The sequence below is a fragment of the Haplochromis burtoni genome, unplaced genomic scaffold (genome assembly GCF_018398535.1).
Source record: "Haplochromis burtoni strain Fernald_Lab_line unplaced genomic scaffold, NCSU_Asbu1 Contig_7, whole genome shotgun sequence".
Lineage (NCBI taxonomy): Eukaryota > Metazoa > Chordata > Actinopteri > Cichliformes > Cichlidae > Haplochromis > Haplochromis burtoni.
In genome coordinates this window covers 4,121,727-4,148,977 of record NW_024582368.1, presented here as the reverse complement: position 1 = coordinate 4,148,977, position 27,251 = coordinate 4,121,727, and the positions used below count along the sequence as shown (strand labels likewise).

At 40.7% G+C, this 27,251-nt stretch overlaps 1 protein-coding gene across 3 annotated transcripts in view; it reads right to left on the bottom strand.

The window, feature by feature from the left end:
- adam12b (ADAM metallopeptidase domain 12b) overlaps nucleotides 1-27,251 on the bottom strand; it is an 89,232-nt gene that overhangs the window by 3,105 nt on the left and 58,876 nt on the right. Inside the window, exons 12-22 of one of the 3 annotated variants that reach the window (XM_005914167.3) lie at nucleotides 25,213-25,390; nucleotides 20,294-20,383; nucleotides 17,688-17,883; nucleotides 17,455-17,563; nucleotides 16,814-17,012; nucleotides 14,654-14,731; nucleotides 12,756-12,864; nucleotides 12,224-12,410; nucleotides 11,378-11,486; nucleotides 8,855-9,109; nucleotides 2,092-2,267 (exon numbers count right to left, since the gene is read on the bottom strand). In XM_005914167.3, the coding sequence (XP_005914229.1) occupies nucleotides 2,092-2,267; nucleotides 8,855-9,109; nucleotides 11,378-11,486; nucleotides 12,224-12,410; nucleotides 12,756-12,864; nucleotides 14,654-14,731; nucleotides 16,814-17,012; nucleotides 17,455-17,563; nucleotides 17,688-17,883; nucleotides 20,294-20,383; nucleotides 25,213-25,390 (1,686 nt within the window). Of the gene's footprint in view, nucleotides 1-2,091; nucleotides 2,268-8,854; nucleotides 9,110-11,377; nucleotides 12,411-12,755; nucleotides 12,865-14,653; nucleotides 14,732-16,813; nucleotides 17,013-17,454; nucleotides 17,564-17,687; nucleotides 17,884-20,293; nucleotides 20,384-25,212; nucleotides 25,391-27,251 lie in introns of those variants that run through there. The other 2 variants (XM_005914168.3, XM_042225344.1) reach the window with 2 other exon arrangements.

Genomic DNA, 27,251 nt, shown 5'->3' with positions numbered 1-27,251 from the left:
AAAATATTGTCGGGCATAAACCGGTCCGTGGCGCAAAAAAGGTTGGGGACCGCTGTTGTAGGGTATCGTTTCCAGTAACTAAAGTGGTCGACGCTGGAAACTGGACTGACTGTGAAAATGTAACTTGGCAAAAGAAGAATAATCTCATTGTCGATAATGACATCACTCAGAAAGAGATAATGGCATTATTTTTTTTACTAGATTGGAGACAAGAAGTATATTTAGGTCTATAAGTTTTGAATAAAGACACAGTTTTTACAGTTTTTGTAGTTTTGCCTCTGTACAGCACCAAAGATTATTTTAAATCAACTACGCACTCGATACGCACTAGACAGTTGACTTGACAGGCAGTTGTCTGGCCATGTCTTGTTCCCTGGCTGTGTTGTGACAAGTGAAGCAGGCATAATATCTGAAGTCAATTCAAAGTTTTCAATTTATATTTTATACTTTTCCACTGTAATTTTAAATATGAGGCTCAAAGAAACGTCAGTGTAAGTGAAGGAGGCCATCACTAGATAAAAAAACAAAACAAATCTATCAGTGAGAGAACAAAAGCTTTACAAGTCACCAAATAAACAATCTGGGGTACTCAGAGCTCAGTAACACTAAACCAACACAAACTCAGCATCGCTGTACAATCGAGAGATGCCTTCATGAATAGAAATATAGAGTTTACATCAAGAAGGACAGATTAGACTTTGCTCGAAAAAATATAAGAATCTGCAAAGTTAAAAAAAGAGCCTTTGATCGAAATGAAAAGAAACTAATTCAGCCAAGCTGGATTTGTGACTCGCGTTTATTGATGATGCGACTGCCGATAGAAGTAGCAGGATGAATTCTGAAGTGTTCAAGGCTATACTCTCTGCTCAGATTCAGCCAGATTGGACAGTGCTACACAGTGCAAATGGATAATGGCCCAAAGCATACTCCAAAAGACTCCCAAGAGTTTCTCAGGGGAAAGGAAATGGGACATTCTTCTTCTTCTATTCAAAGGCCAGCTCAGTCACCTGATCCCAACAAAATAGAGTATGCTTTTCAGTTATTAAACTGGAGGAAGAGAAAGCCACAAACAAGAAGCAACTGAAGCCAGCTGCAGTACAGGTCTAGCGATATTAGACTTAAGACAATCATTGACTGCAAAGGCTTTTCATCAGATTATTAAAAACCTTTCTTATATTTAAGATTATGTCAGTTTGTCCAATTAATTTTGAGTCTCTCAAAATGTGGGACTGTATCTAAAAATGTCAGTAATCCCCTTAAATTAAAGTTTAAAGGCTGCACTTCAATAAAACAGTTTATATTTGATTTAAATTCCAGTGTGGTGGTTTTCAGAGGCAAAACTGCAAGAAATATGACTTTTACTAGTAAACTAACTATAAGTAATCCAGAGGAATTAATAAATCCAAACTAGTTGTGCATTCTGCATGATGGTGACGTACAACTGACATTTAATGCTGTTGCGTTAAAAGCATGCTTTGTTTGCTTCAGTATATCAAATCCTCCACTTCACTGCTTTTGTGTACAGCGATAATAAAAGTGGTTTAATAAAACAGGAAGCATCACAAATGCGAAAAGTTTATGCAGCGAAAAACAATTTTTTATTTGCCCTCATGCTTTGGGACAGAAGAGGTAATAATCCTTGTATAACCATCGTAATAGCCAGGCTAGCACTCCCAACTATAAGGAGGAAGTTATGAATATCCAACAGCATACTTCACACAGAGCGCGTCAGCAAAGCTGAATTTAATGAGTGTTGTGAGAGTTGAAAATGATGAGGTTGGTGAACAAATTTGTCAAAAGATTCACAAGTAAATGAGCGTCCCTCGCACTCACAACAATCATTAATTAGCCTTTAATCACAAAATAACTTGAACTCCATTAGTGATGCAGTCTGTGACAGAAAAGATGACATTACTCTTTTCCCGAACTGCTACGGCTTTTTCTTAGGTGCAAATTGTCACACAAGAATTAAGTCTCTTTAAATAAATTACCAAAAACTAAGTGACAAAAAAAGCCATCAATTTAACAGAGAGATGAAGACGTCTGAAAAGGCCTTTTAAGTAGGGTATTTTTTTGTCATGCTCCACAGACCTGCTTGGTAAAGGGATGGAGGGTGGAGGCCTTGGCACAGTGGGGATAGGTATGGGTAGGGCCGCTTTCCCGGGGATGTACCCCCCTGCTGTTGCGACACTGTTACCCAGTCGAGAGCTCCTCCCAAGTGGGTCTGCAGGTAGGGGCTTCTGGGGTGGACTGGGTTTCTCAAAGTCCTATAAAAAGAACACAAAAAGTACCAATTTAGTTCATGTACTAATTTAAAAAACACCACAAAGCACGTCAGTCTTATCTTGAGTCAGTGCACAGAGCAAGTGACCTTCTAAGCTTTTTTTTCAGTATGGATTAGTTGTGCAGCAGCTATCTGAACACAGACGCAAATGCGTTTCACTAGAGGGCACTGTGTTATCATTATCTCCTCTGAATTCCCACAGCTAACATGAGATGAATCCCAAACCTCCCCCTGCTCGTCTCCACCACCTCTGTGGCAGTGCTGTGAGAGGGTAGAAGGTTATCTGGATGAGGTGTCATCATGTGGTACTAATCTACACAGAGGGAGCGCGCAGTTGATAAACATCTGCTACCAGCTGCCTGGCTGCTATCACACACACACACAAACGGACATGCACAAAACCTTCCCACAACTGCCCACGCCATGGCACACGCACGCAGGTTTACATGAGCAAACTTTAAGTAATCTGCACGTGGAAGAAGAAAAAAATCCCCACATCATGCATGGATAAGACTCAGAAAGCTGGATGGTTTAAAACATTCATGAATGCAGCCAAGATGTGACCGAGTTTGTCACATCTACATGCAAGAGTTATAAACCTGTGTGTTCACTGCTGCGCAACCCAGGCGCCTCAAATGTGACAATCTTTCATGGCAACACTAAAGCGATATTCATTATTATTTAACTGCATGTATGCTTTTTTTCTTCGTTTTTTTTTTTTTTTTTTTTTTTACATAAATTGCAATAAAGAAATTCAAATGCAGTGATACTTTAAACTCACCAGACACACTTAAAGTTTAAACTGAGCATCAGAATGAGGAAGAAAGGTGATTTGAGTAACTTTGATTTTTGGTTTCAGACAGGGTGGTCTGAATATTTCAGAAACTGCTCATCTGCTGGCATTTTCCCACGCAAACATCTCTAGGGTTTACAGAGATTAGTCCAACCCCCCCAACCCCCACCCAAAAAAAAAAAAAGAAAAAAAAAAGCAGCTGGGTGATTGTTGATTTCAAAGGTCAGAGGAAAATGACCAGTCTCCTTCAAGCTGACAGGAAGGCAACAATATCTCACAAGTTACAACCAAGGTGTGCAGAAGAGCATATCTGAACAAACAACATCTAGAACCTTGAGCAGATGGGCTAGAGCAGCAGAAGACAAGACTGGGTACCACTCCTGTTAGCCGAGGACAGGAAACTCAGGGTGCAATTTGCACTGCCTCACCAAAACTAGACTGAATTAGAAGACTGGAAAAATCAGGTCTGTCTGGTTTGATGTGTCTCAGTTTATGCTGTGACATTTGCATGGGATTCAGAAATTAGTATAAACAAGATGAAGTGTTGCTGCATCTTACCCTGTATCAAAAATTCAGGCTGCCGCTGGTGGTGGTGTGCTGTGGCTGAGCTTTGCTTTAACAGCGCAGCCTACCTGAGTATTGTTGCTGACCATGTTCATCCCTCTATGACAACAGAGTAGCATCATTTGATGGCTGCTTCCAGCATGTCACAAAGCTCAAACCAGTTTAAACTGGTTTCATGAACCTGACAAATGGCCTTGAATAGAAAAGCTGCTCCAGTAAACTTGCTACCACAAGGGTAGTTGTGAAGGCCAAAGGGGGTTTAACCTGGTACTAGCAAGATCAACCTAATAAAATATCCAGTGAATGTTTATATAATAGAAAAACCCCACAAAATTTATGGCATGATTGACGGGAACACACGATTCATAAAAATGATGTGAATAGTTTTGTGTGTGAGAACTGACTAGCCTGTGTATCAGTCCCTGACCTCAACCCCATCCTCCTTAAATGGAGATATGAGTCAGACCTTACCTTGTCTAGTGTTGATGATTGAATGGATGTAAATCTATGCAGGCAAGCTCCAAAAATCGTGTGTCTATTCTTACTCACCCTGCACTTTGTCCATGGAGTGTATGTTAGTGTGTTGCTGCTGGTTGAAATACGCAACGAGAAACTAATATTACAGCAGCAAATACCAAATGTTTTCATTTTTTGGCAGAATAATCTGCGGTTTAATTTCTGGATAAAACCAGAAATGAAGCTGGTCCATAAAATGTCAGAAAATAAATAAAATCCTCCTAACAATTTTTCTTGCCAGTCTTTTCCAACCAGCAGTCCAAAATAAAAGCTTTACAACAGCTTTGCTGACATCTGCTCGGCCACAACAAGAGTCATGTCTGCAAGAAGCAGTTAGAACAAGAAGAGCTCTTTTCATTTACTGCATGTTGTTAAAGACAGTCATGTGAAAAAGGAAGTCTTCATAGGACATCATGCAGCCCTGTGAAAAACACACCCTTTGGCTCAAAAGCTTATAGAACCACCTTTAGCAAGAATGAAGTGAATGTATCTGTGTGATCACTGTTAAATCACAGTTAGATCACAGTTAAAGTGCTGATCACTGCAGCACTTTAACTTTTTCCTTTTCGGCATTCTGCTGCCGTACTTGGAATTATTTTCCTGTTTTATGACCTAGCCAAGCTTAAGCCGACAGACAGATAGCCTCGTATTTGAGTCCGCGGTACTTTGGTATACAGAAGAATTCATGGTTGACTCAGTGACTGGAAGGTCACATGGCTGAAAAACAAGCCCAAATTAATGCTGTGTTTGGTTTTTGCCTAACGTGGGGCGAGTTATCATGGCCAAACATCGCCTGTTTGGTCTGGTGGTCTATCCAAAGGACATTGTTGCTGCAGTCTTGTTGTTTGTTCAGATGCAAGGCTTTGTCTTGGCAGCCCTTCCAAACAAACTGTACTTGTTCAGTCTTTTGCTAATTATACTCTCATGAACTTTAACATCCTAACTGAGGTCTGTAGAGTCTGAGATGCAGCTCTTGTGTTTTTCTGAGCTTTGGACGGTCTGAACTTGGAGTGAATTTGCTGGGATTACCACTTCTGTGCATAATCAAGTGCATTTGAATAGCACCACCTGGCTTCTACTTACCGGCTTAATTCTCGTGGAAGCGGTAATAGTATTCTTAAATTTTCACAGGACTGCATAGAGCTCCTTTGTGGCCAAAGCACTTTGAGCAAGCAGTAGTGCTTGCTCATAGGGGGTCATATGATTGTTGGGTTTTTCTCTGTATGTATTATTGTAGGGTCTACCTTACAATATAAAGTGCCTTTAGGCGACTTTTGTTGTGATTTGGGGCTGTATAAAAAACATTGAATTGAATCGAATTTCCTTAATTATGTAGTGTTTGTGGTAATAACGTGTATACAGTGGGATTTTTATGCGATCCAATTTGAGATATCTGTGTGAATATTGTGTATCACCCACTGTGTCCTTTCCTGTGAGCGTCGTTCCACTACTGCCAAGCTTCTACATGAATTAAGTTTAAGTGAAGACCAACTCTTTAAGGGAAGAAAATCAGGCTGTTTTCCAGGGAAAAGCAGAAAAAACTAAGATGTAAATAGACAGATGCATCCACTGTAATGCAAGATTAATCCAAGACCCATGTGCATTGTAATACCACTCTTGGCAGAAAACCTCAAACTGTAACTGGAAACTTGGTGGTGTTCACATGTCTTAATTCACAATGAAGGATTGCGCCGTCCTCTGTGGCTTGAGAAAGATCTATGAGCCCTGAGCCTACAAGAACCTTTCAAAACCCACCGGAGGAACTGAAAAATGCGCGGTCGTCTTGCCAAAAACAAAACTATTTTTCTAGGTTCCTTAAAAGATGACATTTTGGAAAGGCACGATTTTCACTCCTCGCCAGTGTGACGCTGCAGTATGCTTGTGCAGTGCAACAAAACTGATCTGTTTCATATTTATTGGACTCTACGGGTATCTGATTTGTATTTTTCCTTCAGCAAGACTAGATAAAAAAAACAAACGGGTCGCACGCAGTTTTGTTTTCATCGCAACAAACGTGGGATAAAATTTACTGCCCTGGAAACACCTTGATATTAATGGACTGCGCTCGGCACAAAGAGAAACACTGCAAGACAAGGCGCTGTTTAAAATAAGACATACTGGCACAGAGAGCGGAGGTTGGGGTTTGTGTCAAGTCTTACAATAAACTTGTTAAACGCTTTCTTTTTAAGGACTGATGTCCTGTTCGTCCTTGTTGGCCTGCTATTAAATGTCAGCAGAACTCTGTCTTCTGTTTCTGACCCACATGTGCCATCTCTACTTCGCCCATCTGTTTCATTGCAATGAAATGAGCTAACAGATAGTAGCAGGTAGCGGGATTTCACTGTTTTGGCAGGCAGTGAGCAGCCAATTTATAGAGCAAACAGTGGCCTTTCAGCTAAAGTACATCTTTAGTTGGCACGCAGTCATTGCAATCAAGGGTAATATGCTGCAAAGCTTAACATGGACACCACAAAACCATCCAGAAGTGGATGCGATGCCAGGTGTTTCTGCTGCTCACTAATGCAAAAGTAGCCAATGCTTTAATATATATTTAAAATACACTTACATTGTATAAAGTAATTTATGTATGTAAAAAAGCAGAAGCATCTCTTGCATGGTCAGGCATTATTATGACTGAAATATAACCGTTAGTACAGAGTCATCAATGTATAAGTGGCAGTAATAGATATTGATGGTTTTAACTACTACCCCACATAAAGTTGATCTAATAAAGGTAGTAGCTCCTTTGATTGCATATGATCATCAGGTGATTTATGGCAGAAATTTATGAAAGTTCTGCTACAAAACTTTTCTCTCGTTTTTTTGCTCTTATGTGGGATAATTGTATGTTTTTGGGACAGCAAATACAATACTTGAAATAAAGTGATTTAGGAAGCCTACAGGGGATATGCCTCTATTATAAAAACTGCAGAAGGAGGCATTTGAAAGTGTTTGGCAAATCGCTGCATTTTAAAAACCTGATCACATTCTTGAGACAATCTATTTGTGTCTACTAATCTCGAAAAAACTTGAGCACATGTGCTCATTTAATTTCCACCATGTTATCCTCGGAGGTATACAAACCGGACCTTTCTTCGTGCTCTGCTTTAACATCTGGGACTATGTTCTAATGCAAACAGAGAAACAGATGCAAAACGAATGTCTTCCTCCTTATTTTTCTTTTTTAAACAGACAGACACATCTGCCAATTTCCCTTGCACCCCGCTGTGGCTCACAAAGCGCCGTCATCCAGCACAGCTCTCCTCGCTGTGCTACTCCGGGAACAAATCGGGATTTGGATCCACCACCCGAGCGGACAGATGGATTTACTATCTCCACCGACTCTGATTCTGCCGGCTCAGCAGAAAGCAGCACCTTACTCAGGAGCTGGGTCACCGTGAGGGAGACAGATTGAATTTGTTGTCGATATGTGGGCAGGCGAACCCACTGCAGTGCAGAAATCCAGCAGGTTCTGTTATCCAACATTTAGCTACAGCCTTTAAAAATGACGACACAGGTGGCTGTTCAAGTTTTAGGCCATTAGCTACAATTTCCATATATTTTACATTACTGCAGAACATTTTTTAAGGGTACATAGCTTTTCATATTAATTCTTACCCTCCAATCCATTGGTTTCTGTTACTTTTAGTAGGTTCTGAGACTTAAAATGCACTTTTCATCTGCCACAGCGAGCTCTATTCTGCTTTGTTTATTGTTGAAGTTACATTTCTATAAAACGTATCAAGGAAATCAAAAGAGAAAAAAAGTAAATCATCATGCATAACAAAATCATGCATAATGATTTCATAACACCACTGCTTCTGATTCTGATCTCCAAGCACACACACATTTATCTCAGCACAATATCTGGACCTTTCAGCCGCACCACATGAATCTTCCTCTGCAGATGGAGTCTGCCCTGTAATCATCGAACTGTGGATATTCAAATTAAGGACCGTAAGGACTTCTGATCGAGTCAGCGACTTTTTTTCCAAGGTAAAGAATTTAGCTTTTACGGATGAGGTGGGCTTAAAGTGCTTAGAAAACGTGAAATTTGAGCATCTGCTATTCCATAAGTGCTAAGCAAACTTCATCTGCTGAGGAAGATTGCTTTTTTTTGCAAACTGACTCAAATCTAAGCTGTCACAGTGTCCTTAAATGCCAGGGATTCATTGCAATTGACTGAGGATGTAACTTTAACAAAAAAAAATACCTGAATGTTCACCGTGACCTATTTCAGGGAGGCTTCAGGTCTTGGCAGGTTACTTTGGCACTTAACTGAAATGTAATAAAATTGATGGCGGCCTAGATATTGTGGAAAATAAGTATAGAAATGTGTGGCGTGGTTGAGAATATAGTCTGGAGTAATGTAGAGGAAAATATACACAACTTGAATTTAATGGGCTGTTGAGAATGTACGGTCCATTAAAGCTGTGGTCAACAAAAATAAATTGCAATTTTAAACTTTACAGTAACAATTTAAGACGAAGGCAAAGATAAAGCTTGTGAGATCAAAGGAAGTCCCATAAACCTGTTTCACGACAGCAATTATGCCATGAAGTGGCAGGTAAACAGACGTGTTAGTGATGATATTAAACACACTTCTGTGTGAGTCACGCTGTGCTGTGAAAAAAGGGTCTGTCAGTGTTTAAATAAATAAAAGCATTTATCAACGGGTTTTTTTTTTTCACACTAACCTGGTCCACTCTGTATGACGACTGATGGCGTGGCAGGCTGAGAAAAGGTTGCACCCTAGGTGGCGGGGAGCTGGACGCGTGCGTCGGCAGGACTTTGTAGTGTGCTGGCAGAGGAGGCAGGGTGGGCTGCCCCACACTGAGAGACACCGGCATGGGCTGACTGATGTGGAGGGGCTGGTAGAGGGGCAGTCTGCGCAGGCTGTGAGAGTGGAAGTTGTGCGGTGGGAGAAGAGGCTCTGCACTCAGGAGAGATGGCTGAAAAGAGATCGCACACGTTATTTCCAGTAATACGTAAATTGTAGTGAGCTGTGACAGGTAGCATACATAATAAAATGATCCTGAAACTAAAACTTAGAAATCAAACTGATTTTATACATTATGTTCAGGGACTGCGGCCAAATCTGGAACAAGGCATCTTTTCTCTCATGAGATCACAGTTTTTATATTTAGTCTTTGACAGATAAAGAATGAAACTATAACTAAATTAAACTTTACCTGCTTTTTTAAATATAACATATGCAAATGTGAAAATTCTCATCTGACAGGCTTTTACCTTCCACTCTCTCTTACCAAGATTATTTTCTAAACCCCTGCAATTTAGTCTTGTTGGTGCTAAAGTAATTAGAATGTGTGAACCGCAGACAGGCATTTTGATGATTCATTTTCTCTTATTAAGCAAAATGTCACAAATATTTCAGCTGCAGCTTCTGAACTGTGAGGACATTTCCACCCATCCATCGACGTTCTCGGGTCAACTGAGAAACGTAACCTCATTTCCTCCCACTTCTACGACACGCTGAAATGACCTCACCTAGGAGCCACTTCGGATGAATCCAGATCCTCGCACCAGCTTAACTGCCTCCTTTTGATAAACATTATGTGTTGAAAAGCTCAAGCAGCAACTGAAAGTATTTAGGAATGGTTGCCACATGCTGTATCTGGGTCAGGTTTGTATGTTAATTCTGGATCCACGTGGACTCATTAGCGAGTCTCACTGCACACAGAACATCATGAAAATATATTTCTGAGGTGACACAAAGACTACAAAATGTCTCACACACTTTGGATTAAGTCTTACTACCCTCTAGACTATATTAGATGGTGTCCTATGGCCTTTCGGCTCATGCCTCTCTTTAAAAAACAGTTATTGATGTTTGGCCCCGGTTGGTTTCACAGATCCTAAATTAAAGGACCCATATTACACCCCTTATTAGCCAGTTAATTCAGGTCTCACATGTCCCTAGAAGGTGTCTTTCAAGTTTCAGTTTAAAAGACCACACAGGTTGTTCAGTGTGCCACTGCTGCGTACCCATTTGTTTAAAGTCTGCTCCAAAAGGACTGTTTGAAGCACTGATCTGTTGCTGGCCAATAGCTGATGGTTTGACGGTTATTTTCACTATATTCTGAACCTTTCAGACCCTTTCAGACATGAAAATAATCAAACACACAATCTGCACAATGAAGTCATTAGGTGCAGCCTAATTTTGTCTAATGGTTCTAAAAGCTGAAGCCTGTGATATTAGGGTGAAACTGAGGTAACATAAAAGTAAAACCCAACTTTAGTCATAAAGTCTCATTAGCGTCAGAAAGCTGATGTCAGAATCAGCCATAAAACTGGAAAACAATATTATTAGATGTGATGTTGTGAAATTGTAAAAGTCCGACAACATGTCCTGACCAGCTGTTCACCCTCCGCTCCAGAAAAAACGAAAATAAAAAACCCCCAATAACACCAAAAATGGCCATAAAGGATTTGGCTGCTGGACAGCACACATGCACATAAAGAGAAAATGCAGATGTGTTCAAAGACAGCTGACTGACATCTGGACTTCTGACAACTGGCTGAAGTAATCAGAATAACGAGAACAGACAGACAGATCGACCTCACTCAGTTATTGTATTTAATATAACAATTTTTGCACATTTTTTGCAGATACTGGTGAGTGCAAACACAAACCAGATCCACACACCCACGATAAATAAATGCAAGTGCCTTTATTCTGGCACACAAACACAAGTGATAGGCAATCTCCTTCTGTGCTTATCGTTTCCAACAAACAAATCAAAGCCTATTTTCTTCCTCTGCCTGAATCAATCACCTCTGCTTCATTCTCACAGCGAAACAAACAAACAACTATTAAAGAGGCTCAAATAACAACATTACAATCTCTCATAGATAGTGTAATCTTTCAATTAAAGTTTCTCCGCATCCTTTCAACAACGACACTGTAATTAATACTGCTTCGAGTGAGAGATAGAGTGAGGCCGAATCGATTAGCCGGCATGCCATCATCTTGTTTTGTCAACGAGCATGGAAGCGTTACGGCTCTACGCCGAGGCCTGACTGCATGTTAGTGAAGTGCTCTAAGAAAATGTCATCATTACAAAAGAAACCAAACGGCCTGTGACAGAAATGAGCGCGCACACGCTCATATAGAGGAATTTCACGGTTGTATGAAGACACGGTGTAGGCCGACACGCATAAAGAAAGCTGTCTGACAGACACATTATGGAGACACTGACCTTAAAAATGTTAGCCCCGGAGGGTTTGGGGGGAGGCTTGCGCTGCGGTGTGGGTCTGTACATGGACTCGCTTCTGATGGGGCTGGTTGGCCTGGTAGCTTCCACGGATCTATGAGCACAGTGTAAGCAGTTTTTTTAATTTAGACATTTATATTTATATTTCACTACATGCCTCCTGCTATGGTATGATATAGGGAAGGTATAGCACATTAGAAATGAAGCCTTTTCTTGTTTCTCAGTGCAGAAATATTACCCATATCAACAAAAAAGAGCGAAAAATGATAGTTGCCTGCCTATTTATACTTCCACACTCCTGCTACCACTGCTGTATTTGTATCTAACAGTGCGATCACACCCCTGATGAAGCAGATCAACTTAGAAAATCACAGTTTCAAGTTTGTAAATCTGTTACTCATTTGCTTTTAGCTCTGCTGGTGCTTTAAAAAACTCCTGAGGGAAATATCAGCCTTGTCAGCAGTGAAATGATTTATAACGTTCACCAGCTTTCACTGACTGTGTTTGTTTGAGGTTTGGTGACAAATATGTGGCACGGTGGGTAAACTGTCCAGAAAAGATCGGTGGCTAAGTTCAAATATATGCACATTAGGTTAATTGGGGATTGCTTATTGGCTGTAGGTGTGACTGTGAGTGTGAATAGATCGGTTTAATCCTGAGATGGAACAGACTCCTTGCCCACATGACCCTGAATTATATAAGCAGTTACGAAAATTGTCAACTATGTATATTTTGTGTACAAGTTTCCCATAAATAAACTTGCAAGAAAACAAAAATGCAAATTTTTATGAAATTTTCTTCTGCTTACGGGTTTTCAGAGGGAAATGTTACCTGAGTTTCTCCAAGGTGCTCTTCTTATTGGTGAAGAGGAAGCGCAGCAGAGTCTTCCTCTTCAGAAAGATGATTACGGTGGCTACCATTAGACTCACCAGGGTGACCAGGATTGCCACAGTAATCAGCACGCTGTCAGCTGATGCCATATATGACAACACGCACATTAATACACACACACGCACATCTACAGCACGGAACAATGACAGGACATAACGTAAAGACCGTTACAGCTCGGCCATGGCCAGCAGTTCACACAGTTCACATTTCTCTGCTCATTTCTGCTTCTCACTCTATTCCTTCTTTTTCTTTTTTTAATAAAAACTGTTTACAGTATAATGTATTACAGGGTGGAAAGGGAGTTGTGTTGCACTAGGAAAGTTACACTTTAGTCCAAACCACACATTAATCCAGAAATGACTCTGCAAGAAAGAGACGTATAAGGAGCTTTGTGTTCCTGCTTATTTCTGAGTTAGTGTTGTTGTTTGTCTGCCTAGATGAGTGACGATAGAACTTAAACTGTCCACACTACCTGCAGCTCTCATTGGCCCGCTGTCAATGCTCCCACCAAAGCCGGCTGTCTCGCAAAACGGCGGTGCCCAATGTGCTTCACAGTGGCAGTTCTTCTTGTTGTTGCAAACCTGTAAACAAGGTACTTTTAGTGTGTATTAGATGCAATATTGACTATTTCTTTTGTCTCCGGCATCAAATAGTATCAAACGGCCTTAGATCTAACAGCAAAATCACAAGGTGCAAACTAAATTGGTCATAAACCATTAAATAAAGCAATCCAACAGAGCACTGACTGTGCTTGTGTGTGTACACTTATAATAGATAAAGCATGTGGAAGGGAGAGACTGTCCCCTAAAGCCTCGAGTTTCCAGTGCAGAAGTTTGATCCAGGAGGATTCCCTGGTGAAATAACGCAGTCCAGCTGTCAGGTGGATAGAAGAGGAGACAAATAGAGAGCTGAGCAGCTGTAGGGGATTAACATAGCACAGACATACAGTCCAGAGACTTCCCTGCCTCCAGGCCATGGACACTCCTTTGCATCAACTGATAGGGTTAAGAGGCACTTGGGGGGTTGAGAGGGAGTTATGGATTGAGCGAGATTTATATTTGTGCGAAGGGAAATGTTACCATAATGCGTCATGAATAAAAACTGAAGCAGATGTGTGAAAGATGTGCGAAATCTAAGTAGGCATCAAATTCTTTAAAACTCTGTGGGGCAGCTATAGAGAAATGGATTACATCTCCTATATGCGCACATGTAAAAGCCATTAATTACTTTTAAAAGTCTAAGAACATCTATGTGCTTGAAATGGTAATTAGATGAAACCACAATCAGCTACTCTGGTGCACACAGACACACATTTTGATCCGATTATTTATAGAAAACGTGGCATTGATCTGTGTTTAAAAGGTGCAAAAAAAAAGCCCCCAAAGTGCTTTTTTACCTGCTAAATAAGTAATAAAAAATAGATTCCAGCGTCAATACAGCGCATGCATTGTGAGATAAAGCAAGAGGACTTGCAGGCAAGCTCCTAAGGTAAATTCAGAGCATTACTGCTTTCCCAGTCAGGTCTCGTACTGTGCGAGGTGTTTGACAAAATGGTAGGCAAATTATTCTTGGCAGATATTTCTGCAGGAGGGGAGATGCAGCTCTACTTCGCACAGTGGGAAAATAATTTTCTCAAATTCCCCCACAAAGTCATTTTTAATGTGATTATTTTTGAGCCAATCAACACGCGGCTACAATATTTTGTTTGTTGCTGTTATTTTCCATTTACAAGCTAATTTGTTTCACAGACATTTAGCAAATTATAAGAGAATAAAAAAAAATATCTCAGAATCATAGCTTTGATTTCTTGTTGCACAAAATCTCGGCGCTTTACGATGCCGTAATTGAGTTGGTGTCTGTAAATTCATCTCGCCTGCGGTGAATGTTTGATTCACAGAACTAAACAACAAACTAAATAAATCATAAAAGCACCCTTTGCTGAATTATTAATAAGAGAAAAGGGTGATCATTTTAGAGCAGTGCGAGCTGCTTTTATGCTGCAAAAAAAGGACTATTGTGTGCAGGTGGACACCCTGACGTGCTGCACTGGCTCTTCTCCCTTTGTGTAGTAAAAAAGATGATGGACAACAATTTAAGTAGCCCCTAAATGATGCTGTAAAAGTGATTGATTTAACCTCGGTGGAACAATGAAGATTGATTGTACGTAATAGGAGAAGCTGCCATAAGTCAAAGGCTGTATTGTAAATACATTGTTGCTCTGCTGTTGTTTGCAATTACGAGGTATATGTAGCTGTTCCAAATGCAACTGAATAGATAAATACAGAGTTCTCACAGGCTTTTGACACTGTTTCAAAGGCTACAGTGTATAATTTAACACTAAAATTTGAGCTAATAGGTACTTGCACTCACCCCACGTCCACTGCACTTTCCCGAGCACTCATGCACACCAAAGACGCTGACATTCTGGCATTGCCGATTCAGGCACACCTATAAAGAGAAAAGCACCATTAAATATTTCAGGAGTTGCTGAATTCAAGAGTCCATGAAGATGAGCAGAAATACTAAGAATAAGAAGACGGGTTTATACTTCTGCAGAACAGCTGGAAAATATCTTATTTATGGACATCATAAAGGAGCATCATTGATGCCTGCTGCTAACTCAAACAGAAGAGTGCAGCTGCCCTGTGAATTTTTATCAAACGGTCTTGAAGTTGAAATTAACATGATCAATTAAAACTACAAATGCTGCATATAAATGTCATGATTAGGCTAACATCTGAAGAGACGTCTGTGGGAGATTTACAGCGAAATAAGCAATTTCCCACTCAGGTGGAAGTGCCGAATGCTGCTCAGGTAGCTGCAATGCGGTGCGGGGCTGAAGAGGCAAAAATCACAATAAGCTTTCTATTCTTTAGATCAAACAAAAACATCAGAATGTAAAAAAGACGGTTGCTTTTATGTAGAAAATAAGGCCTGCATTAGGCAAGCAGCTCTCATCTTGTTCACTGCTACACAGCAAAATCTCCAGTGTTAATTTAACACTGGAGATTTTGCTGTGTATTGCTGTGCAGGCTGTGAGCTGCTAACTTAATACCCTGATTGGCATGGAAATACAAATCCTTTTTTTAGAGAACAAAGGCACATGACAAACAGCCACCTCCAGGCCATCAAAGTTTCCAGGGCGCTAAGTCATGACTTGGGAGACTGTAGCCAGGAGACAAACTAACCTGGCTGACGTCCATTTTGCACACACAGCTCAATGGGGAAGGTACAAAGGCACCAAGGTACGTCCCTGGAGGCAACTGAAAAAGCACACTTGTAAACCCTATTATTTAGTTCCACTGCTTGTAAGAGAAACACAGCTATTTGAAACACTTTTTATAGGCAACCTTATGCAATACACTAAATGTCTCCTGTGTTAAGAACAACCGTGTGAAACCTGGTTATTTTCTTTTGTGACACAGCCCTCACACGTTTAGCCAAGTTTCAATCACAAATGACTTTCACAAGTCCAAATCCACAGCTCTGGGGGGATTTGGTAAATGAAATCATCTAAAAATGCCTGAGAACTCCCGAGCAGGCATCAAGAATATCTGCAAGGATTTAATGCTCAATGACCTATTCTGACTTGTAGGAGCTTCACCAATCAAGTCAAGTGATAACTCCAACACCTACTATGTCCATAAAAATAATTTCAGATCATGCATACTGGCCTTAAACCCCTCCCAAAACCTGATATGACTCGAGGATCAAAAGGCATGAAAAAGGCATCGTTCTGGGGTCCAATGAAGAGTCCATGTGGTCCCAGCATGTCACTCAAAGCATTTGCTGCCAGCATCTTGGTGCCAGAAACCATGGGCCAAGCCCAGCATTTGTGACCCTGCCCCAATGGGTCAAAGCTGTTTTGGCAATATGGAAACAGATCTACTCAATAATAGGCAGGTGGGTTTAATGTCCTGGCTGATCAGTGTGTGCTCCCTCAACCGATTATCATCAAATCAGCAAATGTTGTAGATTGAAGAGGCAGTTAGGTCGGTAAGTTATCCAGTCGAAAGCTATTAACCTCCTACTTGGCAGGAGTAGGGACTGATGTCAGTGATGTGGTGAGAGAAGTTTGGAGAGGAACAAAAAGACAGAGAAAAGTTGAGAGACACACCTAATAAAACCAAGAGCTCAAAAAAAAGTCTTATTCAGCCCTAAGCAAGATGTGCAAAAATGCTCAGTGGATTCACACAGTTAGCTTTATTGGCCATTTTCTATAGGAAGTGAAAACCTTGCTGTACGGTCGGGTACTCCTCAAGGGAATGCAACTTCAGGTTCATGCACTTGCGAGCCTTTTAGCATCTCTAGAGAATATGAATTAAACTGCATCCTGTTTTTATAGGACAACAAACAACAAGCTAACCGATACTGTAGTTAATGAAAAAAAAGAAAAGAACAATATTATAAAATTCTGCTGTAGATACTGGGGTATAATGTTGAGCAGTACTCGATTCATTACATTAAATCTTGAATATAAATAAAGTTTTAACGGTTGAATTGAAGGCCTTTATATTACTGATCACTCACCATGTTGTCTCCACACTTTGTGCCAGCCAGCACCAGTCCAGGGTCAGGCATGTCATCGCCCAGGTAAACATGTGTTCCTCGACACAGAATACGTCCTCCTTCTTGCAGAGGGATGTTAGTTTCAATGGAAACGGCATTTGTTCCGATCACTGGGCGGTTGGCTCCACCCTGGCACTGGATTTTACCACACTTTGCATCACTGCATGGAGCACATACACATACAGAAACACACACACATAGTACAACTTAAAAAAAAAAATAATGCTGCTCTGTCAATCACAGTGGAAGATCAGTAACTGCAGAGGAGGATGAGAGAGTGCTGAAGGGGCCTGCAGTGATTCAGTCCTCCGGTCATCAAAGCAATTACATCAATTAACAAAAAGCTTGATTACAGAATTTACCAGAAGGGAGAAGATCTTAAGAACAATTAGCTGACAAAAATAGAATAAATTGATTCATGAATACTTTCTTAATTAGCTGCTATCTTTCTGAAATTACATTATTCAGCCATGCAAACTTTAGATTGAAGATCACGTCACAGCATAATGATGATTGCCAATGACACTACGTGAGCTAATTAGCTTTGTTTTCCACAGTAATTTCTTTTTACCTTTACCACATCAGTGCAGCCGCAGCATTACCTTGCATCACATTTGGCAAAGGAGCCTTTGGAGTCCTTCCCGCAGTTCCCGTAAGGATCGCCTGCAGAGTTGACTCTCTCAAAGCAGATCCCAGGGGCGGGCTTTGCTCCTTTGTACAGAGACAAACAAGAAACCACCCCCCACAATGTAATCATGAAAATGAAACAATGTTTTACCTTAGAAAAGCAAAGATTATGCATAAATTTGCAGGTGGCAAGCATCCACTGATTTACCTGCTCCCCACAGAGTGATGCATTGCTGCTCGTGAGTCTGGCAGATGCCATTGTAGCAGTAGCCGTCAACGTTGTGGCAGGCATGTCCATCATGTAGATAAACGTTGGCTGGGCAGTGAGGGCTGGCACCAGTACAGAACTCTGGCAGGTCACATGAGTTACTGGTTTCCCGGCAAAGGGTGCCAGCAGGTTTGAGCTGTGAATATATAGAGTGCTGTACATTAGACCCCCTTTTACAGTAGATAAACACTGGCTCATTGAACAGCAGCTTTATTTAGCTCTTTTTTGCTTTTGGGCTTTGTAAATGTTCCGCATAGCTATGGAAGTGGTGGACAGGAGGGCATTTCAATCTATGAAGCTATGCCAGTCTGCATCAATAAAGGGTTTTAAAGGTGATATTTGCAGGTTAAGGCTTAATTAATGAAAGACGTGACCATAAACCCTGGCTTTTCTCTTGTGGATCTGCCAAACGCAAGATAATCTCTAAAAGGAATTTAAAGAAGATTTGAGGTCGACTCCAGTTTAATTTGTTTTTGCTCTCATCTATTGTGTTGCGAGTTTCTGTTTTGTGCTGTAATCAAAAGTTTTATCAAGTGTTGGAAATATTGGGATGATCACTGTTATTACTGGTTGAAAACATCAAAGCTTTTGGATGCTGAAATAAAACCAGTAAGATTGTTTAACAGTTTAAAAGTGTCTGGAAGGGCTTAAATCTGAAAATGAAATGAAAAACTACAAGGTCATATACATGCCCAAAAATAGCTTTAAATATAATACTGTGCAAGAGTCTCGATTAGCCCCTTATTTCTCTATATTTGACCAGGAAAATGGGAAATTGGTAAAACAATTTAAACATGGGAAAACATATATGAAAACTTAGGAAAGCTTTCTTGTAATATCTTCAAGTAGTCTTCAGGAATAGTTCTCCAGGTTTCTTGTAGGACATTCAAAGCTTTTCTTTGGATGCTATGTTCTGGGTCAGGATGATCCCACACTCCTTCAATAACGTTGAGGTCTAGGCTCTGGAGAGACCAATCTATGACTGATAGTGTTATTTTCCTTACCCAGGTATGCTTTTACTCCATTGGCCGTGTGTTTGAGATCATTATCATGCTGGCAGGTGAAGCCATTGCCAACCAAACACTTTCAAGATGGTGATGCATGGTGGTTCACAGTCTGACGGTACCTTTCTGTGCTAATTATTGCATCAATTTTAACAAGATCTCCAACACCACAACTAAAATGTGAAATGCAGTCCAAACCCTGACAGAGCCTCTCCTGACCTACTCCGTCCATACTGATGATGAGTTAAACTAAAAATTTGGATCAAATTTGGATCTCTCAATGACTTTAGTTGCCTCTAATTTTCAGTCCAGTTCTTCTGTAATCTGGTCGACCTCAGCCTTTTCTCCATGTTTCTGTTCCTGAAGAATGGCTTCTTAACAGCCACTCTTTCACTGAGACCATTTCTAATGAGTCTTTTGGTGAACAGTAGATGGATCAACTGAAAGGCCAGAAGCATCTCTTGCGTTCTTGGTCAGGTCATTGACGAATCTGTTCCTATTTCTTAAGGACATGATTTTCAGATACTGTCCATTTGTTGGAGATAGATTTTTTTGGTCGTCACTTCTTTCGTCCTGCATTTGTTTATTTCAGGACATACTGCACACCATACGGAGGTATGCCAAGCTTTCAGGTAATAGCTCTCTGGGAAACACCTTGTTGGTGCAAAAATGCTATTTTATACCTGTCTGAGTTATCTTTGGCATTTGTGATTGATTTAAGTAAAGAAATAGGAGCACATTGGGTTTTTTGTGACAGGCTGCTGGTAACAAAGTGACTAAAGGTATTCGGTTAAGCTGTCTGTTATGTGCAGACACAACACTGATTCACCCTTTGGGTTGGTAAGTTTTTATGCTTGTAATAATTCATAGGTCAGTGTTAAACAACAACAAACAACAACAACCATCACAAACATTCCTCTGAAAGCAATTAGGTTAAAGGACTGAAAATAAGAGAAAAAGCAGCCGAGGTTTGACGAAAAACTTTGAAATACCTTTGGAAAGTAGCTCTAGATTATTTTACAGTACTGTACTTATGCAGCAAAAACAAAACATGAAGCTGTATCTTGTGAATAACACTTTGCAGTACTTATATCTTAAGATATATAATTCTGCAAGGCCATCAATGGCTCTCTAAATGCAATCCTTCGAATACATTTTCAACAAGTACTTTTTTTGAAAAGAGAAGACCAAAGATAACATAAAATGATTTCCATGGCAAACAAAAACCATGAATATTTAAGACGAAGCAAATCTTAGGCTATCCAACTTGAACTTGAATTTAATTGAAACCTTCCTATTGATGTAAGATATACAAATTTGGAATAAAATCACCCGAGATATGAAATTATACAAACAAGCAGACTCACACCAGTAATAACCTTCTGCCGAGAATTAAGAGTTTTAGAAAGTTTTTATAAAAAGTGAAGCTCTGAAAAGCTTTTACAGAATTTATTTGGCTCTTAGGAACGTATGAGTGCATGTAAATTAAAAACAGTTGAAGGACAAAGTGAAAAAGACCAAGAACTGCATGAAATCTCTTACTCTGCAGCCTTCACAGCACTGTCCGTGGGCACACACAGCATCTTCCTTCAGGGTGCATGTGGTGGCATTGCAGCACGGGTTCATGCATTCCTGGAGGAAAAGAAAACAAGTTAACAACATGCGGACCTGATCACTTTCCTGAAGATCCACTGCTGGTTGCTCCCTGTCAGATAAAGACTTCCAGGTCAGGGGAGATGTCCGGAGATTCCTACCCTGACCCGCAGACCCTCGAAGGGACACATATAAACTCAGGCTCATATGTTTTGGATTTGGCAAATTCTTTAGACATTTAGAGTAGTGAAAAAAAAAAGGAAAAAAAAAAGGAAAGGAACATGTTTAATGCAATACGCCCCCTCAAAAAAACAGAAGACAAGCAAGAGATAGAAATCAGATGAAGCTCTTAAGAGGGCGTGTGTTAAAACCTCCACTGAGATTTGATGCAGATAACAGAAACGTGTTTCGGAGTTGACTATTAGGGCATCGTGGCCAGAAGCAGAAACGGGATTTGAAGATTGTAGACACTTTACCACAATGACAAGATCAGCTTGCAGAAAATGAGCCGATAGAGCATGTGTCAGGAGGAGCTGGATGGGGAGTAACGCCGTAGCAAAAATCCCCAGTGAGGCGTTTATCTGTCGATGTTTATCTTTTATTGAATCCCAAAACACATCAGCTTTGTGCAAGCAGTGCTAGAAAGCACACTATTTCACAAAAACAAACAACATAGCTGTTTAGCCTGTGGGGCCCTAAGGTAATGACAAGATGTGTTGAAGGTGGAAGGTGGAGGCAGGCGAGTTGTTGGATGTCTAATTTTCAGTGTATGTGAGGTTTTATGATTATGGCTGTTTACCTCTTGGCTCTGATGTAGGCCTTTTTTTTAAGAGGGAAGAAGAAAGTTGCTTTCATCTCTTGGACTAAGTGGGTCGGCAGATCTAACAAGCACAAGCCCGTGTGCTGACATCATGGAGGTTACAAAGAGGTAAACTGGCAGAGATGGAACTACCGAATGGAAAATTTATGGTTAGTTTGTTGGTGGTCAAACATAACGACTTCACCGAAATACAATCTGCTGCCATCTAAATGATGGAGAACACAGTAATAACAGCACTAATCGAACAAACGCAATGTTGAGTCAGTCGAAGTTCAGCGAGTTGAAAACAGAAAAAAAAGCAGTCATTTAATTGGAAAAAGCATCAACTCGAAGACTGTCCTGGCGATTACATCGTGTCAACTTCAGTAAAAACTATTTGAACTTTTCTGCTTAACATGTCAGTATTTTAAGCTTATTAGCCTAATGGCTCTATATTTGGATCTCTAGAGTAAACAGAGCTTGCGAAAAACAAGGTATAAAATCCACTAGGCAATAAATGTCATTTAAATCTACCAGATTACAGATTGTTATCAACAATTCATATCTCATTTTATAGCTGCAGTTGGTAAATGTTAATTAAGCTGCCACAAAACTCTACGCTGCTTCTGGCTTTTCAGACAACCAAAGGTCAAAACTCACCTGAATGTTTGAATTTAAGTTGAAATTCTAATTATTTGCAAATGTAACGGCAAAACATATAAGCTTATGCATAAGTTCCGTAACAAAAAGAAAAAAACAAAAACAAAACATCTGTATTGACTCGTCAGCCTTGATTGCTGGGAATTTGGGCTGCCAGTCTATTCTTTGCATCACTCCAGCCTTCCCACGCAGTCAAACTAAATTCTGTCGTCATCACTCTGGTCCAACCGTTTATTTCCTGTCTTGAGCCTTGTAAGCCTCCACCTCATCTCCAACTGCATCAAGTCTGCCACCACCAGCTTCTGGACTCTAGGGGTTCCTGTCCCAATCGTGTAGGATGATCAGAGTTTAACTGCCAAACAGTTCACTACTCAAACTCTGTCCTTCAATAAATCACTCTGTCCAAATGATCTGTCCTTACTGAAATCCACACTGCTCAAAAAAATTAAAGGATCACTTTTTAATCAGAGTATAGCATTCAGTCAGTTAAACGTCTGGGATATTGATCTGTTGAGTTAAGTAGCAGAGGGGGTTATTAATCAATTTCAGCAGCTTTGGTGTTAATGAAATTACCACAGGTTGATTTTTTTAAGCTAATTTTGGATTTGCATTTGTCACCGCTGGTAACATGAGGATGGCACAGTAATGGTTCGATAAAATTATTAATCCCTCGAGTGGGTTCCTCCGGGAAATTTAGTAATGTGTCATTACTAGAAAGTTTGCTGTGTCTCTAACAGAGTCTCACGATCATGGAGGAGGCAATTACTCTAGGGGAGCTAGACAGGGCCGTAGAAAGTCTGTAACTCACGAGCAGCTCCTCCGTGAAAGGAGGAAGAGGAAAAGCATTGCCGCAGTTCTACAAAATGACCTGCTGCAGGCAATTGTTGTGAGTGTTTCTGATCAAAAAATCTGAAACAAACTTCATGAAGGTGGACTGAGGGCTTCATGTCCTTTAGTGGGTCATGTGCTCACTGCCTAGCAGCATGGAGCCTTACTGACGTTTGCCACAGAATCCCAGAATTGGTAGGTCCACCACTGTTGTCCTTTTCACAGATAAGAGCAGGCTTACTATCAGCACCTCCGACAGACGTGAAAAGGTCTGGAGAAGCCGTGGAGAGCGTTATGCTGCCATCATTTAGCAAGACTGGTTTGGTGGTGGGTCAGTGACTTTCTGGGGAGGCACACCCACGGAGGGATCCACCGATTTCTATAAGCATTTTAATAAAGTTATAAAAGTACATAACGGGCATCAAGGTTGCGGAACGGTTAGCACCACCGCCTCACAACAGGAAGGTTAGCGAGGGGATCATGTCTACGTTGAGTTTGCATGACCTCTCTGTGCCGGTCTTCTCTCCAGTTACTCTGGCATCCTCCCAGAGTCCAAAGTCATGCATGTTAGCTTAATTGGATGTAGATGTGAATGTGACCTGTACATGTACCCTCTCTCTTAAACTAAGTAAGTAATTTTTTTCACAGAGAGGCAGTCACAAGGTAAATTAAAGTAGACTAAAATACATAAAAACCACAATAAAATACAGTAGAGTACAGTAAAGTGCCACTGACAGCAAAACAAGAATAAATTAAAGTGCAGAATAAAAGAAAAACAAGTTTGAAACTGCTGTTTAAATGAGTTATTTGTAGCAGGAGACTGTTTTCAAGTCTTGATGTCACAGACTGAAAGGCACCACCCCCTCAGTTTCTGATTTTATGCGAGGAACAGCAAAAAAAATTCTGAGCCTGCGTTCAGCGCTGGGATCAACAGTCTGGAGCCTGTCCAGTTAATGCTCTTTATCCGAGTACAAGAATTTTAAATTTACGGATCCTAAATGCTACTGGGAGTAATGTGAGCTTGCTTATTAGAACATGTTAGCAGTCTGGCAACGGCATTTCGTACAGCTTGAACATGTGAAAGAGATTGTTTATCTAAGCTGGACTAACTCATAAATCATTTTCTCCAGTTAAGCCGAGGAGAGCATCGTCACAATTTATAAGGGAATTCCTTAAGTGAAAGAAACAGGAATGAAACGCAGATTTTACACGGAAGTCGAAGCCCAGAGAGGAATCAAATATTACGCTAAGATTTTGCAGCTAAAGGAAGCAAGTGTTTTTTTAGGATATAACTTGGAAGAGGCTATAATCACGGTGTTAGTCTGATTGGAGTTTAAAACAAGCTAATTGTTGGAGAGCCATATTAAAGGCTGGGGTAGACTCCAGCGCTCATGCAATCCTGAATTTGATTAACAGTTCAGAAATGGATGACTGAGAAGTACATCATTAGATATGGGGCAATAATATGTGCAGGATGTAGATATGATAGTTCATTTATAAGGAAAGTGACAAGCATTTAGTGGCTCCAGCTTCTCAAGATGACTTTCTGCACTGTACAAAGATAATTAATGGACTTAGCAAATGCCTCTGAAGGGCATTTGTCACTATTTTCATTGTATATTGAGCAGGAATTTCAAGTGATATATTTCTCACTATATTTCCTGTGATTTCCAAGCAGCTGGGTTGGCTACAACAGAGTGTTACCTGCTTCCCACATGCGATTTTCACTTCCCTTCACAGGGTAGTGTATCCTGCCGTGCACACGAGAAAGAAACAATGTGTGCATGGATGCGTGCATCAGACTTTAGCTGGTACAGCCAAAGAAAATGTGTTTCAGCCTCGACCTGATTTGTTTGTTTCCTTTGTCACACTGTTATACAGTGGTTTGATTAATGGGCCTTCAGCGGGGATATGGCATCAGCCGAGCGGCCTGTCAGAGCCTCGCTCCACACATGTGGGAAATCAAGAGAAGGTGTGATGTAAATAAAACACTTACACGGGAAGCCTTGGGTGGCTTGCTGGTTTTTGGGTTGGTATTTTTTTTTCAGCTTACTAGATTTCTCTGCTTTTAAGTCATAAAAACACATTTCAGGGTCAAGAGAAAGTTTAACTTGGAAGTTTGTTGTGGTTTGTTTTAGGGGTCTGAGTGCGTGGCTGAGACTTTCAGTGGTTCTGGATGATTGCTTATAGGACAGTAACATTGTTTCCATAAAGCACAGTTTGCAAGGGAAATGTCAAGTAAGACAAGTGCACAAAAGTTGTTTTTTTTTTTTTGCATTATTCATTCACAACCAGTCATTTCTTACATTTGGGAATAAACATATTGATTTGAAGACATGGTTTACTATAAGCAGAGAATATTTTGGGAGGTTTTTGGGCATCTTGGAGAAAGGGATACTCTTTTATTTGTCTGAATTCCGATTCTCCAAACTCACCAAGGGGAAGATTGACTGAAAACATTTGCTTTCTATGCACTTTCACATTTAGCTTTACATGCCCTGTTCAGTGGTAACCACACAGGTGGAGATTGATCCACTCCAATGGTGCAGGTGTGGTTGAATGCCTTTTGTGTTGACCTTACCTCTGGCTCCCCGCAGTCACACTCTTCTCCCTCCTCCACATAGCCATTGCCGCATTTTTGGCCTCCGTAAAGCACCTTGACCTCGGGCATGTTGTACAAACACATTCCCACGCCTTTCTCCAGACTGGCGGCAAGGTCCTTCTTACTGCATGTGCTGAACACGGTTGGAAAGGGATACCTGCAACAAGAATGTAGGAACAAGGCTGAACAAAATGAAAGAATGGAGAGCATTAATACAAATTCCACAAAGATAAAACTCCTTGATGTGTGCCTTTAACAAAAAATATGTCAAGAAAAGTGAACTCAATCACTCTGCCTTCACTGCAGCCTTTGTTCAATCTGCTCACTCGAGAGGTCTTTTCACACAAATTTAATGGTCTACTGGCATTATATGAACTCCATCTCGATGGATTTTCTATCCTACATGATACATAAATGGTCCTTGAGATGTCCAATATAAACATTTTCTCTGGCAGCTACATTTTCAAGAGTCATATCCTGGTTAGAGAGGGACAATTTAAGCAACTGATTGGATGGAAGAGGTGTGGTGTGCTGGGATGTGGATGATTTGTGTCTGAGCATGTGTGCATGTGAAACCTTTATGAAATACCAAGCCCGAAACCATATCATTTCTACCGCATTAATTTCATTCCCTAGTATCACTTACCTGAAGTGCTGACTAACGTCTAATTTAGCGAGGAAAGAAATGGAATTTCTTATAGAAAGGAAGAAAGTGTTATGACTTTAAAGATGAAACTGTGTGATATGCCAATAACAGCTGTGAAGCCCGGGGAAACGGCCCCTCCTGTTGGAGTGAGTTCCTGCGACTCCACAAACCAAAGAGATAAATAGGGCATTGAAGGAGGTGAGGGACTGACACTGAAAAAAAAGAAAATAAATAAAATGCAGAAAAGTAGGACAGAGGAAAGGATTCGTGCACAGTGTTGCCAGAAACAGACCAAAGGAGAGTGGACAAATAGTGGAAAAAAACTAGAGGGAGATCAGGAATAAATAAATCGTGGACTAGAAGATAAAAATCTTGCTGTTTGGACAGGAGTGGGGACAGAGATTTGGTCACGAGTGGCAAAAAGCCTGCAAAGAGGCAGCAACCAACCATGAAGACGCAAAAAAAGTGACATAAAACATCTAAACAGATCCCAAATGGCTAAAAAAGAAAAAGGCAGGGAATGATTAAAACAGGACAAACCAGTTCAAAATGACCCTCAAGACTTGCAAAACAATAAAAAAATAGACATTTTAATCATTTTATATGCCCTGTGTCAAGTTTGGACTCTCAGTTAAGGCTTGAATAGTAAACATGCTAACAGAATAAAACACAACCCAGAGGATATATTGCATTACAACCCAGCATACAATAGCAACATAACCGAGACTCCGGCTACATTCTTCATGCCAGCAAACAAACAGGAACAGCATCACAAAAACACTCAGAGAAAGGCAGGCTTTGGGGTGTAAAATGGATATCTCAGAGCTCACACAGCTCATCGAGGGACACACTCGAGCTTCAATAAAAAAAGAGGACGAGAGGAGGATATGGGGTGGCAGGGAGCGATGGCTAGCGGAGAGGATTGGCAGACGTGGCACGGAGAAAAGGAGCTGGCATTGGATGCTTGAAAAGCTTGACATCAGAAAGAAACATGTCACACACGTACTTATGCAGCGATAGACTGACTGGGGTCTTCAAACGCAACGGGGTGTGGAGGCTGTCTGCAAAGCTTGAGGCTTGACAGGGCAGATTTGTGAAAATTCAACATTACACAGAATATGTTTGTGGAGCCTGGCAGTGGACAGAGGTGGGGGGTAGGGATGTGTGATGCTTTGCCTTTGCCTAAGGGGGATTTGGCTGTTGCAACTGCATGGATATTTCACTGTTGTTAGTTGACTATAGTGAAGCTCCTCCTGAGGGGGCTTGAGATAAGGGTGGAGGCATTCAATGGAAATGGACACACTCTCTCTCTCTCTCTCTCTCTCTCTCTCTCTCTCTCTCTCTCTCTCTCTCTCTCTCTCTCTCTCTCTCT